Source organism: Oncorhynchus keta, chromosome 11 (genome assembly GCF_023373465.1).
Source record: "Oncorhynchus keta strain PuntledgeMale-10-30-2019 chromosome 11, Oket_V2, whole genome shotgun sequence".
Classification (NCBI taxonomy): domain Eukaryota; kingdom Metazoa; phylum Chordata; class Actinopteri; order Salmoniformes; family Salmonidae; genus Oncorhynchus; species Oncorhynchus keta.
The window spans coordinates 42,400,514-42,416,567 of record NC_068431.1 but is presented as its reverse complement, the minus strand read 5'-3'; the positions used below and the strand labels follow the sequence as shown (position 1 = coordinate 42,416,567).

The following is a 16,054-nucleotide window of genomic DNA, read 5'->3' as shown; positions in this document are numbered from 1 at the left end:
GAAGGTGGCGCGGCGGACCTTCGTGAGCAAATTGTGTCATCAAAGTCTGGCATTCTCTGGATTTATGTTGCTTTCAAAACATCTGGAGGCAGAATTTACAATTCCGAGTTGGATGTCCATTCAAAACGTATTTTCCCAGTCGGAGCTTGTTTATTCCCGACTTCCCAGTTGTCTTGAACTCACTGAAGTCAAGTTTTCGCAGTTCCGAGTTAACAGTTGTTTTGAGCACGGCACAAATCATGCTTCATTGTAAGCTTGGCCGGTGTTGAATGTTTATCATTTTAAACTTGGAAAAGAGCCCCTTCATCCCAGATTTGAGGCACACAGACACTGTCACTGATTCCTTTCAAGCCACTCATTGAATTTGCGATTTCCAACTTGTTGTGTAATGTTTATGACCAATGGCCGAAGAGCACCGATACGTTTTATTTATAATTTCTCTTCATTATTTATCTTCATATGATAAGGATTCAAAAGGATTTGCCAGTAGATAGTCAACTTTATTCATGATGATGACTGCTTGTCTAGCGTGCTAGCTAAGATTTAGAAAGTATGATGTTGACATGATCAGTCCAATCAAAGCTGCTGTACATATAATGTGATTTGATGTCATGTTATCTGTTGCCAATTACCTTGAGCCTTCTTGGATGGGCACTTCTAACACTATGGCAGCACCCGAAGGGCTAGAATTTTCGAGGTCTCCTCTTAGACTTTGCGGTGAAGTAGTGTCCCCATGAGTGCTGGCTTGCACCACCACCACAGAAAGCACTGAGCTTTCTTACTCAAGAAAGCTCAGTGGAGCCGCCTTACTCAAGAAAACAAAAAAGAGACTGTGTTTGTATGCTTCTTTATTAACTCAATGATATATATTATTTTTTACATTGTTTGCAAACTGATATGTGACAAGTATTAATGCCAGAATAACATGCAAAACAGGCATATATTTTGTGTTATTTGTAAAAAAATAAAAAATAATGTGGGGCTCAAAACAGGTGGGGCAGCCCAGAATCATGGGTCGCCACTGCTTACCTGGTATATTAATCCATCCAAAATCAATCCCTATGGAAATGCATGCAAAAATATGGATATCCTCTAGAGGAATTAGGCAGTGTGTGAGTGCATAAATAAAGTTGTGAAAACTGGAAACTGAGATTACATTCATAATGACAACCCCCCCCCCCCCCAAAAAGGCAAACTTGTGGCACCCACAATAATCTTCAGCTCTATTTAAAAATGTCAGAGTAAAAAACCGTGCATAACTTATTTATAAAATGTATTAGTATTTAATATCATGGTGTTTATCACATCTATTTCACAAGAAATTAAAGACAAACACAACGGTAAATAGATATCTTGCCATCTTTATTAGTATTATTCTTCTCTTTTAACATACCCAAAGTCAATTGACTGACTCACTCATGTAAAGGTGCATTTCACATTTATTTTGGACCATCAATGCAATCAATCAGCAGGATATGACAGTTCTCTGTCAGAAAAGGTTCTTAATTTCTTGCAATTCTCTAAATAATTTTTAAACAATCTGACTCTCTGGGAATATTTCACAGTAATGCAGTTCTTTTTATTCAGATTTTGAGTAATAAAATATACACCCACCCTACAACTTACTCTGAATTTACAATTGTTGGGCAATCATCGTTTTGTACTAAACAGTGGGGTCCGGAATTATTGAGAACCTTGATAAAGATGAGCAAAAATGACTGTATAAAATAAATGATTAAAATACTAAGCTAAATTATATACAAAAATATTAACAAGTAATGTAATATTTTCTATCTCAAAAAGGTAGGAGTCAAAATGAATAAGACTCCTGTTTTCAATACCTCACCTTGCAAGTATAACGACAGCCTTTAAAACAAGTATTTTACGAGTTGGAAAACACATTGGGTAGGATCTTAGACCATTCCTCCATACATAATGATTCCCGAATCCTTGATATCCTTTGTCTGTGTTCATGGACATATCCCTTCAATACAAAACACAGGCCTTTAATGGGTTTTAAGTCCATAGTGTAGACTGAGATGGCCATTGCAAAGTTTTCATTGGAAAATGCTAACTAATTTCTGATTCTTAGTATTACAAGCTGTGGTTTAAATTTGAAAAGGGCAGTCCATGAGCATCTGTGCAATAGATATCTAGGATCTGTAAGGATTCTGTAAGGAGGAATGATCCCTCCCAATGTGTTCTCCAACTCATAAAACATTTTAGAAAAAGGCTCAGTGCCGTTAGGTATTGAAAGGTATTGAAAACAAGGGAGTCAATCATTTTTACCCCTACCTTTTTGAGGAATTCAACAAAAAAAAGAAATCTCTTTCTCTGAGCATTGTATTGGTATAAACTAATATAATTTCCCACTTTTTTGTTGCATACAATATACAGCAGCTCAATATTTGAATGAGATATTTTATACAGTCATTTTTGCTAATCTTTATCAAGGGTGTCAATCATTCCGGACCCCACTTAATGACCAAAGAGACTGTACATAATGATACCAAAGAAGTGAGTACATTTAACATTTATAGAGCCAACAACAAAGATAAACAATCAAAATAAAACCTGTTGTTTCTTTGCAAACTCAAATTGGACTGGATTGGATTGTTAATTTTACAAAGAGAAGAAAAGTACACAAGGTTTGAATATCTGACATGCTGTTTGACGCCAGCAAGTGTTGTGGTTGGAGTTCAAGACTTTAAAGCTGCAGTAGGTCATTTTTTTGGGGTCAACCAAATTGACGTAGAAATGTGAGTGATAGATCTGTCATTATCGTTGAAAGCAAGTCTAAGAAGCTGTAGATGTGCGCTATTTTTATGCTTCCCGTTTCGTTTTCGCATCTTTTACTTTCGGCTTTGTACACCAGCTTCAAACAGCTGAAAATAAAATTGAACAGATATTTCACAGCGTTTTAGATGGTACAATGTTTCTCTACACATTAGGTCACTTGTTTTGTCACATTAACTGAAATTAAGCAAACTATTAGAATTAGAACAACCAGGAAATGGCAGAGCGATTTCTGCATATTGCACTTTTAAGCAGTGCATTTTCTTGTGTGGAAAGACAGAAACTAATGACAGCAATGAACAAGGGGTAGCCCATGAGCATTCCTATGTACATGAAGATGGTGTACTTTACAGAATAGCACTTTGTAGAAGATGGCATATTATCTTCATGGCCTCCCTTCATTGAATTGATGCATACTCTCAATGCAGATGGCATGACAAGAGAAAGCTGTTGGGATTTGACATTAGTTTAATCAAGGAGATAGTGGAGTATTCGCCAATTCTATAACAGCCATGAGGAGGAGCTTAACACTGTGGGCTATACATTACATGCACACTACCGGTCAAACGTTTTAGAGCACCTACTCATTCAAGGGTTTTTCTTTATTTTGACTATTTTCTACATTGTAGACTAATAGTGAATACATCAAAACAATGAAATAACACATATGGAACCACGTAGTTACCAAAAAAGTGTTAAACAAATCCAAATCTATTTTAGATTTTAGATTCTTCAAAGTAGCCATCCTTTGCCCTGATGACAGCTTTGCACACTCTTGGCATTCTCTCAACCAGCTTAATCTGGAATGCTTTTCCAACAGTCTTGAAGGAGTTCCCACATATGCTGAGCACTTGTTGGCTGCTTTTCATTCACTCATCCCAAACTATCTCAATTTGCTTGAGGTCTGGGGATTGAGGAGGCCAGGTCATCTGATGCAGCACTCCATCACTCTCCTTCTTGGTCAAATAGCACTTACGCAGCCTGGAGGTGTGTTGGGTCTTTGTCCTGTATAAAACAAATGATAGTCCCACTAAGCCCAAACCAGATGGGATGAAGTATCACTGCAGAATGCTGTGGTAGCCATGCTGGTTAAGTGTGCCTTGAATTCTAAAACCATCACAGACAGTGTCACCAGCAAAGCACCCCCAAACCATAACACCTCCTCCTCCATGCTTTATGGTGGGAAATACACATACAGAGATCATCCGTTCACCCACACCGCATTTCACAAAGACAGCGGTTGGAACAAAACATCTCAAATATAGGCTCACCAAAGGACAATTTTCCACCGGTCTAATGTCTTTTGCTCGTGTTTCTTGGCCCAAACAAGTCTCTTCTTCTTATTGGTGTCCTTTAGTAGTGATTTCTTTAATGCAATTTGACCATGAAGGCCTGATTCACACAGTCTCCTCTGAACAGTTGATGTTGGGATGTGTCTGTTACTTGAACTCTGTGAAGCATTTATTTGGGCTGCAATTTATGAGGCTGGTAAACTCTAATGAACTTATCCTCTGCAGCAGAGGTAACTCTGGGTCTTCCATTCCTGTGAGGGTCCTCATGAGAGCCAGTTTCATCATAGTGCTTGATAGTTTTAGCGACTACACTTGAAGAAACTTTCAAAGTTCTTGAAATGTTCCGTATTGACTGACTTTCATGTCTTAAGGTAATGATGGACTGTCATTTCTCTTTGCTTATTGGAGCTGTTCTTGCCATAATATGGACTCGGTCTTTTACCAAATAGGGCTATATTCTGTATACCCCCTACCTTGTCACAACACAACTGATTGACTCAAATGCATGAAGAAGGAAAGAAAATCCACAAATGAACTTTTATGAAGGCACACCTGTTTATTGAAATGCATTCCGGGTGCATTCCTCATGAAGCTGGTTGAGAGAAATGCCAAGAGTGTGCAAAAGCCGTCATCAAGGCAAGGGGTGGCTATTTGAAGAATCTCAAATATAAAATATATTTGGATTTGTTTACCACTTTTTTGGTTACTACATGATTCCATGTGTTATTTCATAGTTTTGATGTCTTAACTATTATTGCACAATGTAGAAAATAGTAAAAATAAAGAAAAACCCTTGAATGAGTAGGCGTTCTAAAACTTTTGACCGGAAGTGTACATTTATAGTTGTTTTACCACAGAAAAAGTCTCTCAACAAAACTGTGAGTCAAATTGAACAAAGCACTAATTTGTTTCCTCAAGTCGCAGACACCCTCACATTAGACAGGCAGGTTATTTACAAAGTGATATTTAAAACCCATATATAGACTGGATGGTTGAATTATAGTAGCAAAATTGATATTTGGACAATGTTCAAACAACTTTGGGTAATTTTGTATTTTTCATGTATAATGTATATTTCAAGACCCATGACAATGCATAAACCGTACATTTGTTCTTCACATTTCTTATGTAAATCTTAAAACCTAAACCATTTGAACTAAATGTATCCCCCCCACAATATTACCAGTCCTGGGCTCAGTTATGAAATGAAAATGTACAAACACTAAAGAAAGGCCATCTGCGTCAAAGGTCTACAAAAATAACACCATGTTGATCCACCATCTTTGCAGTTTTGGTAGAAGTCCTCTGGAAAGAGATATTTACAAAAGCCCACAAAAAGGAGTGAATTAAGAGAAAGAGGAAGGAGGGAGGAATAGGAGCTGAAGTCATTGCAGGTAAGATGAGAGGTGCAGAGAGGATCCCAAAAAGAAACCCCTGAATTCCCAGCTGTAAGGTCTTTAAATGGTCACCTCATAATCTCCTTTGCCCTGTAAAGACCAGACAAATACACTCATCAAAAGTTCTTCCTAGCCAAAAGCTCTAACTCTGTGTCATAATAACACAGCAGTTCCTCAGTCATTAAAAGGTGAATTATGAAAATGTGACAGAATATGGTCAATGGCCAGAACTGAATCATGCAAATCGTGTAGAAATAAAAAGTAGAAACAACATGATCAGAACAGAAATGATTTAATATTGTTTCAAACTGATTGACAAGAGAGTGCGAGGACATGAAAAAGACAGGACATCAGTGCAACAAGAATAATGTAGTAAATTTAAGCTTCACATTTTACTGACACTCCATACTTTACTTTCATTAACAGTGAGATGTTATGTAAAGGTATTTTCTTATCTAACTAAAGTAAATAGTACATGTTAGAGGGAGAAAGAGAGAGAGAGAGAGAAAGAGAAGGAGAGACGAAGTGAGGGTCAGGGAGCTGTGTTGTGAGGAACCCCCCACAAGGTGTTGACTGAAGTGACAGAAGTGTTGACACCAGTTCGGTACAGTGGACAGCTGGCTGGAAGTGGACGCAGTGACAGATGACAGTGGTTGAGGTGGAGTTTAGGTGTGCCTTTTAAGATGGACAGTCGGCATCAGAAGAAGGCCTTACCTCGTTGTTCTTCTGCAGGCAGCCAAGGAGGGACAGACAGACACAGTCATTAGTAATCACAGAACGCCTGCCGGGGCTGATGGGAAGAAGAGCGGGAGGAGGAGAGTATGGTCCAGTCAAAATGGAGTCCAGCACATGAAAGTAAAGAATGAGAAAGACACAGCATCCGCTCAAGTCCCACAGCAGAGTGACTAATAGGAAAATATTTTGAATCAAGGGCATGATTCAAGTCAGATGGTTTATCAAGCACAAAGTTGCTGTAGTTTAGGAGAATTTTATGCATCACTAACATTTGTAACAGAGATGATGAATAGTTTAACACAACACAATAATAGACATGGCAGCATTCTGTTGCTTGAACAATGTGCCTGTGACATTGCACAACAAATCCAACACTCACATTAAATAAAACAAATACATTTCAATGACCTAACAAATACACGTAACTGATATATTTGTACACACATCTATATAGATATGAAGGACTTATGGACAAAGGAATATGTAAGACAAGTACAAGAATTCCTGACAAACTAAATGTCAAATCTAAGGATTTTGGTTGTTATTTTAAGTGCTCTGAAATGTTGTGTGCAGCACATAAAAGTAACGTCAATACTAAGTGTAGATGTAAATACAGTCTATTATTGTACATTGACATTTGTTATAGCCTATGTTATTCAAAAACAATCATTTATAATAGGGTCCAGGGGTGCAACTTTCACTGAGGACGGGGACTGGGGACATTCTGAAATATAATTTTTGGCCCCCCCAGTTTTATCATTGGAATGCGATACAAAACGATGCACCAATGTGTTTCAGGACCATGCGGACATCTCTGAGTGGTCGGGTAGGCTGTTTGGAGTGTTTATCCGACTGGATAAAAAAAACGTATAATACAAAATAATAATAAATATGTCCCCCCCACTTCTAAAACCAGAGTTGCGCCCCTGATAGGGCCCATAAATGTACACTTTTCAAAAGTAATTCAAACTAATTAATGGATAAGACTCAATGAACTCAATCCCATGTGAATGACATGATGATGATGACACAAAGATGGAGGAGCTTTAAAGTGTCTTTGAAGTTGACATTAATCATTTTTGTTCAAGCTTTTTCACCTTCATGCAGTAAAATATTACATACATCTATCCAGAATCATAGTCCGAACAGAAGCACTGTGCAAAGTTCAAAATGGAACCTACAGAGGTCATCACAAATGGAAACGCATATGTGTAGTGCACTACATCTGTCCCTAATCCAATCTACTGATTGAGTGCTTGTACAATCCTATTGATCCACGGAAAATTCACATATTTTTATAAAGCTTTAAAGCTAAGTAAACTGTAGGGCTTCCACGCTTCAAAGTTGAGAGAGATAATTTGTAGGTGCTTGTCTGCATTCAACACAAGAACACAAATTGAGAGGCACAGCTCAGACCCCCGTGTCTGCGGTGGGAGACGGTGTGAAGAGTGCCCTCAGCTGGTTAAACATGAGATGACAGGCAGACAGATGACGATGAGATGGATCAGGACAGGACTATGGTGTTCTGGGAGTCCACGTCTCGGAGATTCATGTGCATGACATCCATACTTACTCCTGTCTCATAGATTGGGTTATTAAAGGCAGACTCCTCTGTCATGTTGTCATACGGCGGCAAGGATGATGTTGGCATTCTGATGGTCTTCCCCTGAAGTCTGAAGGACAGAGAAACGCAAAGTGTCTCGAAACAGCTCTGAGTCCTTCAACTGAATTACACATGTTATCAATTGATGGGCGTCATGCAGTTACTTCCCCTTCTTTCATTCTCATACTCACTTTGCAAAGTAGAGGTAAATCCCCAGGATGACTAGCAGTACAACCGCAGCAGGAATCAGAACAGCAATGACAATGTTGCTTCCTTCCATACCGTAGTCAGGACTAGCAACTGAATAAAAACATAGAATTGGCATAACTAGAAATGACCTAAAAACAAGTATAGCATATGCATATCCTCTATTGGCATCCCCATACTTCACACTGTGGTTACAACTAGCTGATATACTTACCATCCAACTTGCGCTCGTTCAAATACTGCGAGGAGGATGCTGGAAAAAAGAAAGATAATATTCATGTGTACCCTGATAATTTTACACGTCATGGAACTGGGCGTCATAAGTTATTCGAAGTTGAGGCATATGTGTGCTATGGAAGCAGACAGTGTACCGCTACAGGTGGGTGGTGTGCCGCTCCACTGTGACGGGTGTCCAGGGACACAGCGGATGGTGGGCTCCCCCTGCATCTCATAGCCGGTACGACAGGTGAAGCTCAGGGTCTCCCCGGCCTGGTAGAAGGCCTTTTCTAAGCTCTGCACGCTGGTGGATGGGGCGCCAGGGTTCCTGCAGGGCTCGTACCTCTCCGCTGCCAGGACACACACACACACACACACACACACACACACACACACACACACACACACACACACACACACACACACACACACACACACACACACACACACACACACACACACACACACACACACACACACACACCATGGCTGTCACTATGGGTGTTTCAATGTCTCTTAGACAGCAGAGTGCCATTATCAAATGCATACTTTCCAACATAAATACACATACTGCCACCACTTACATAAGGCAGCTACCTCACTTTGTGTTTTCTCTCTACGCAAAAGTAATGATGTTTGACACAGGCAGATGTGGCTATCAGTAGGCACTATCTCATTGTGCAGATAGTTCCTGACCTGACAACCAGTGTCAGTCCCTCAGCTCATTTCCCTATTGTAATTTACCTGGGACAGTTTCCAGCCTGTCTAATTACTTTGAAACAATGAAGAGAGTGTCTCATCACCACTCTGTTTGAACAGCAGGTCCAGCTCTTCTTACATAGGCCATATTGATTCTGCACCTGTTCTCTCCAGTTCTCTCCTCAAGTTTCTCCAATGCTAATTGGCTATACTTGCTGTGTCACGCATCATCTTCCTCTCAAAAGATCATTCTCCAACAAGGCCTTTTATCTGAGGTAGGGTGTGAGGAGGCCGGGATGACAGGTCATCAATGCTTTTGGGGGGCTTCTGGAGGTTAGGTGGAAGAAATCAACATGTCCTCTCAGGCTACAACTTTGCAGAACGTACTGAGACCATCCACAAGATCACCTGGCACAGAGTTCTCTGAGTTATCTAAAGGAATACTGCGGACTCTTGAAAAACAGTGCTGATTGTTAGAGAGGAATGAAATAAACAACACTGTGTGTGTGTGTACAGTTTCCTGACTTACGGTTACACTTGGGAAGCCTCTCACTCCACTTGGGGTTAGCTGTGTCTCTGTTGTAGCAGGTGAGCAGTGTGCTTCCAGACAGGGAGTAGCCCTTATTGCACACATACTGCACCGTTGATCCCACCATGAAGCGGGATCCCGTCAGCACCCTCCGACTGTGCTCCACAGTCCCCGGGTCCGGACATGTCATTACTGATCATACACAGACACACACACACAGGCGGAAAACACAGACAAATTGATAACCACTCCAATGCATAACCACTACAGTACAGTATGTTCACGATCATCATTATTAGTCAAGTCACACCACATCTTATCCTCAGTGATTCCCTCAATAAAGGCCCAGTCTCATACAATAACCCAGTAGATGACACCCAAAGCCTTCTAATTCAATAGCAGCCATCTATCTAGGTCATTAAAAAGAACAGGGCTGGATATTGAAGCTATCCAGGCATAGCAGCCCACAGCCCAGGGGACCTCCACACAGAGAAAAGCACTGGGTCTGGCTGTAATATGCCTGTAATATGTATCAGAGATGTGCAGATGGATCGATGTCACTAAACACACAGAGACTACTTCCAGTAATGTTACACACTGGAGGATGGGGTTGAAATGTGCCCCAAAACAACAAGGAACCCATACAAAATGGAGGTTCTTATAACTATGGTTTTCATCCGTAATTGACTGTATTTAAATATAATATTTTAATATTGCTTAGTATGATGTAGGATTGAATGGCGGGAACCCGGTTACCGAGATGTACCGCCCAAAACGATTCTCTTTTCCCGGGATAAATGACTGCGAGAAACTGGTAAATGATAATAAATGATTTCTATGAACAGCATGGTGTGAAATGGAACTACTAAATGATTTGTGATGTCTAAATCTGGCTACTCTATGGCCTCTGTATGATGACTCCTCAACGCTCAGGGTGCATGGAGACCTACTCATCATGGTAACTGTTTTTCTTGTGACAGGTATGTGACAGATGGACTATGCTTCAGTAATATAAAGACCGAATGCGCATCTAATTTACCCATCTCCATATGGCTTTCGGGGTCACCTTATTTTTTAATTGTAAAGATATGTTATTTTCAATTGCAGCTGCAGAGTTTTAAAACATCCTATCATTCGAATATCATTGCTTTAAATCAGTGCATGCTGAGCACCCTCGCAGTCTTTCTCGCTCTCCTTCAACTCCATTCAAATTGCATCCAAAATAGATAATCCTGTTCTAGATTGATACTATATAGCCCTTTAAATAATGTCCTAGCTTACCTCTTTCAGGCAGTACATTCAATGCAGTATTAGCATTATATTTAGCTAATTAATGATGGGTTATGCATCATAAGTTTCTAACATATAGCCTCTGGCTCTTGCTCAATATGCAAGCACCCAGGGACTCAACTTTCACCAGGGACACCATTCAACCACATCCTGAAATTGTATTTTGCTCCCCCCAGTTTAATAATTTGAATGTGATACAAAGCAAAGCAACACGGTCTGGTAGGCTGTTTGGAGTGTTTATCCGACAGGATAAAAAATGATTATAATAATTCTCGTGTCCCCCTCACTTTTAAAACCAACGCTGCGCCGCTGCATGCACCAATGCTCCGCTGGCCTCTTCTTAAAACAGCTTCTTAGCTCTTGAAGTCCCATGCAGGGAAAGCTTAGACTAGAATAGATGCTGGACATTTGAAGAGGGACTCAAAGCCTTTTTTGCTGAATGTTAAATACAGCGGGCCAATAAACATGCAATGGCTGTAGGCTATAGCAGTTATTTATTCAGACCCACAGCCATTCAATCTTTGTGAAGAGAAGTGAAAGCCTTCTGCATCTAATTCTATGTCCTATGTCATTCAAGGATGTCATTAGAATGATGACAATAAGGACAACAAAACTTATTTCATTTAACAATTGAAAGCGAGGAAGGAATGAAGCAACAATAGAGAGAGTGAAAGAGGAGGTAGTCGAATAACATTAGGGGAAATATTATGAAAGGTACAGTTGAAGTCGGATGTTTACATATACTTAGGTTGGAGTCATTAAAACTGGTTTTCAACCACTCCACACATTTCTTGTTAACAAACTATAGTTTTGTCAAGTCGGTTAGGACATCTACTTTGTGCATGACACAAGTCATTTTTCCAACAATTGTTTACAGACAGATTATTTCACTTATAATTCACTGTATCACAATTCCTGTGGGTCAGAAGTTTACATACAATAAGTTGACTGAGCCTTTAACCAGCTTGGAAAATTCCAGAAAATTATGGCATGGCTTTAGAAGCTTATGATAGGCTAATTGACATCATTTGAGTCAATTGGCGGTGTACATGTGGATGTATTTCAAAACCTACCTTCAAACTCAGTTCCTCTTTGCTCGACATCATGGGAAAATCAAAAGAAATCAGCAAAATACCTCAGAAAATAAATTGTAGACCTCCACAAGTTTGGTTCATCCTTGGGTGCAATTTCCAAACGCCTGAAGGTACCACGTTCAGCTGTACAAACAATAGTATGCAAGTATAAACACCATGGGACCACGCAGCTGTCATACCACTCAGGAAGGAGACGCGTTCTGTCTCCTAGAGATGAATGTACTTTGGTGCGAAAAGTGCAAATCAATCCCAGAACAACAGCAAAGAACCTTGTGAAGATGCTGGAGGAAACAGGTACATAATCTGAAAGGCCGCTCAGCAAGGAAGAAGCCACTGCTCCAAAACCGCCATAAAAAAAAGCCAGACTACGGTTTGCAACTGCACATGGGGACAAAGATGGTACTTTTTGGAGAAATGTCCTCTGGTCTGATGAAACAGAAATATAACTGTTTGGCCATAATGACCATTGTTATGTTTGGAGGTAAAAGGGGGGCTTGCAAGCCGAAGAACACCATTCCAACCGTGAAGCACGGGGGTGGCAGCATCATGTTGTGGGGGTGCTTTGTTGCAGGAGGGACTGGTGCACTTAACAAAATAGATGGCATCATGAGATAGGAAAATTATGTGGGTATATTGAAGCAACATCTCAAGACAACAGTTAAAGTTAAAGCTTGGTCGCAAACGGGTCTTCCAAATGGACAATGACCCCAAGCATACATCCGAAATTGTTGCAAAATGGCTTAAGGACAACAAAGTCAAGGTACTGGAGTGACCATCACAAAGTCTTGACCTCAATCCAATAGAACATTTGTTGGCAGAACTGAAAAAGCGTGTGTGAGCAAGGAGGACTACAAACCTGACTCAGTTACACCAGCTCTGTCAGGAGGAATGGGCCAAAATTCACCCAACTTATTGTGGGAAGCTTGTGGAAGGCTACCAGAAACGTTTGACCCAAGTTAAAAAAAAAAATGTAAAGGCAACGCTACCAAATACTAATTGAGTGTATGTAAACTTCTGACCCACTGGGAATGTGATGAAATAAATAAAAGCTGAAATAAATCCTTCTCTCTACTATTATTCTGACATTTCACATTCTTAAAATAAAGTGGTGATCCTACCTGACCTAAGACAGGGCATTTTTACTCGGATTAAATGTCAGGAATTGTGAATAACTGATTTTAAATGTATTTGCCTAAGGTGTATGTAAACGTCCGACTTCAACTGTACACATGCGTTAGCCTACTAATTATACAAATTGCCTTATTATATTTTAAAAATAAAATCTAATCCGCTAGCCTGTACTTGTAGCTTTGTAGGCCGCATGTGCTGCACCAGAATTGCATGTTTTCTTCGGCTTTATCATGGTTAGAAGATGTGCATAATTCCAGTCCATATAAAACAGTATAATACAGTACAGTACAATAATACAGTACACACTCAAAAATATTAGCCTACTGGAGCTAGTTTAATTTATTTACCCAAGAGAGCATATACATCTATGGGTTTTTAGGTTTTTCTGTCACGCATAATGTGGAGTAGCCTATATCAGATATGTAATGGACAATGGCACAATCATTTGTGAATTTTTGGGCTTGGGCTCATTAAAGTTGTTAATATATGACTCATCAGGCTCAGGTAGCATCAGGTTAGAATTGTCATGCTTATCAAAGCTCTAGTCAAATCCCGACATATTTATATGCTTTATAATGCCTTTGAATGACACTTCCGGATTTGGAGGGAAATACTGGGTTACACGGGAGAAAAGGGATTTATTCTCAAGATTTTTCAAACACTGTAAAAATATTCAACCCTAGCATAGCTGCGGGAAGTAGGTGTGGTGTGTGTGCTGCAGCACCCCCTGAAAAATCACAAGAATATAAAATGTAATAAAATACAAATCACAAAAGTAGTGCACTGCGCCTTGAATGGTCCTATATTAGCGGATATCAGCGCAGCCCAAAACGTATTTCCACCCCCGCCCCCAAACTACTTCCAGTGGCTATGAACTCTAGTATGATGTAATTGTCAGATTATTCAAGTCTTGATGAGCTGTATGCAGTATGTTCTCTCACCTGTAGGTGGCAGTTAAACCATTTTAGTTTTATGTTGCTCACCCACCCTTCAGCATCAGATTTCAGACAGCAATTAAGTTCACCCGAAGTGCTTTAAAAGAATGACATTCATAAAACAATGTTCTCACTTAAAATGTCTGGTTAAATGTGGCATGACTATTGCTTTGGTGTAGCAGTGGCTGTAGTGCCATGTGATACAACAAAAAAATGTGTAGCCTGACATTGCATTTTGCTCTGGGTTTGATAACACAGTTTATCATCTGTAGGAAGTGTTGATGGAGATTATCCAGGCAATGAGGCAGCTATTTAATGCAGAAATGGGGTTATGCATGTGTTACTGTGTTTCTAGAAGATGGCTGCATGTATGCTGCTTTAACACAGCAGACTGATACAACATGACACTCGTTACACCATTTTGCTCAGAAGTCAACACACATTACATGGAATGTCAATCAAAGCACCAGTGACCAGCAGGGTGTAAAAGTGACTCTGACTTGCATGAACAGTTATTCTAGGAACTCGTTGAATCCAGGCTTTCAATATAGATGTTTAACCAAATTGTCTCTGGTCTATTGTACTAAACAGAACATAAGTAGACATACTGGTACAATCCTGTCCCTTATCTCCTAAACGCTATGGGAGACATTGTTTGTAAGCAGGCAGAGAATCATGGTTAGTTCCACTGTGGGAGCTTGTTATTTCCCAACTCACCTTTCTCACAGCTAGGCACATCTCCGCTCCACGTCAGGTCCCACTGGCACATTAGGATCTCCGAGCCCTGCACCTCGTAACCTGGGTAACACTGGTAGGTGACCACTGTCCCGTGGATCAGGTCTGGGTGGGAGGTACTCTTCCAGCCGTTGGTGATCTCTGGCAGCTCAGAGCATGTATCGTTCCTGGGGACCTCTGTGAGCGAAGAGCCAGGGCAGGATGGAGGGATTTAGATATGGAGAAGAAGGAGGGATATTAAGAGAGACAGAGATAGAATGAGCAGGGTGTGTCGAGATGTTATCCTTGTCAATAATGTCCCTCAACTGCACATGGGTTATCCATTAATCTGAACAAGAGATTGCTCTAATAATATAGGCTCATCAAATCTAGAAACAGGTTGATTTATTCACAGCAAGTAAAGCCCAAAATCTATGACTGTACTGATGTGTGTGGTTGATAAAAACAGATAAATGACAATTGAGTTCAGCAGCACAGCAGTGACAGGCACAGGGAATACTTTGGTGCGACCTGCATGTGAATTAGGCTCTGGTGTGTGAAGAGAATGTCATCAATTTGCAGTGATTGTACACTGCACTGTGAGCCAGCTAAGGGGAGGACAGTGGGTGGGTTGGCACTGCCTGTTCTGCCCTTTTCTTCTTTCACTATGGCACACACGGCCGGGGGTGCAGCACCCGGCAAATACAGAGGACGTGGACAAAGCAGGCCACATAATTGTGTTTTTGTGTTTGATGTCCCATAATCATATGCACCGGTGGCTGTTCAGAGGGAGAGGACAGCAGATACTGTAAAACACGTTTTCTCTTGTATCCTGCCATCCTCTGCACGATAATAGTATTATTAGCCTCTTGTTAGAGGATATTTTTTCAGAACACTGTATTCCATGTACTGTATGGATAATTTTGTCACAGCCATGGGAGATTAGAGGTTTTATTGTAATACATTTTAAAAAGCCATCTTCCAAGAATCCTTCCATTAAAGAATTTCTCATAAAACAGTGTGCAGGTACAACTAAACAGTAGCTTAGTACTGCCTCACCAAAGAAGTGGACCACGAAGCCGTTGCCATAGCCGTAGATGTTAGTAGCAGGGTCCGATTGGAACTGGATGGTGACATCAGCCATAGAGGTGTAGAGCTTGAAGCGAGACCTGGTGCCACTGTACTGACCCAGGATGTTAGCTGTTAGGTCATCACCATCGTAGAAGGTCAACAGGTCATTCTTACCCACATTGAGCCTGCAAGGAGAGGTAGACGCAGCAGTCAGTCAACACATCTGACAAACAGAGAGTATATCTGTGTATAAGAACAACAGATTGACAGAGCATGCAGAGCAGAGGAGAGGAATGCTTAATTTCTCCTAAAAAGTCTGGTTTTTCTGTCAAAATTAGACTGCAG

General features: G+C 40.4%; 1 protein-coding gene across 7 annotated transcripts in view; it reads right to left on the bottom strand.

Moving 5' to 3' along the window:
* Positions 1-1,341: 1,341 nt before the first annotated feature.
* Positions 1,342-16,054, bottom strand: part of LOC118390288 (seizure protein 6 homolog) — a 224,556-nt gene continuing 209,843 nt past the window's right edge. Inside the window, exons 10-18 of one of the 7 annotated variants that reach the window (XM_035780708.2) lie at positions 15,698-15,894; positions 14,642-14,836; positions 9,475-9,666; positions 8,402-8,596; positions 8,245-8,283; positions 8,015-8,123; positions 7,794-7,893; positions 6,200-6,275; positions 1,342-5,575 (exon numbers count right to left, since the gene is read on the bottom strand). In XM_035780708.2, the coding sequence (XP_035636601.1) occupies positions 6,249-6,275; positions 7,794-7,893; positions 8,015-8,123; positions 8,245-8,283; positions 8,402-8,596; positions 9,475-9,666; positions 14,642-14,836; positions 15,698-15,894 (1,054 nt within the window). In that variant the 3' untranslated portion in view covers positions 1,342-5,575; positions 6,200-6,248. Of the gene's footprint in view, positions 5,576-5,761; positions 7,894-8,014; positions 8,124-8,244; positions 8,284-8,401; positions 8,597-9,474; positions 9,667-14,641; positions 14,837-15,697; positions 15,895-16,054 lie in introns of those variants that run through there. The other 6 variants (XM_035780709.2, XR_004826930.2, XR_004826931.2 and 3 more) reach the window with 6 other exon arrangements.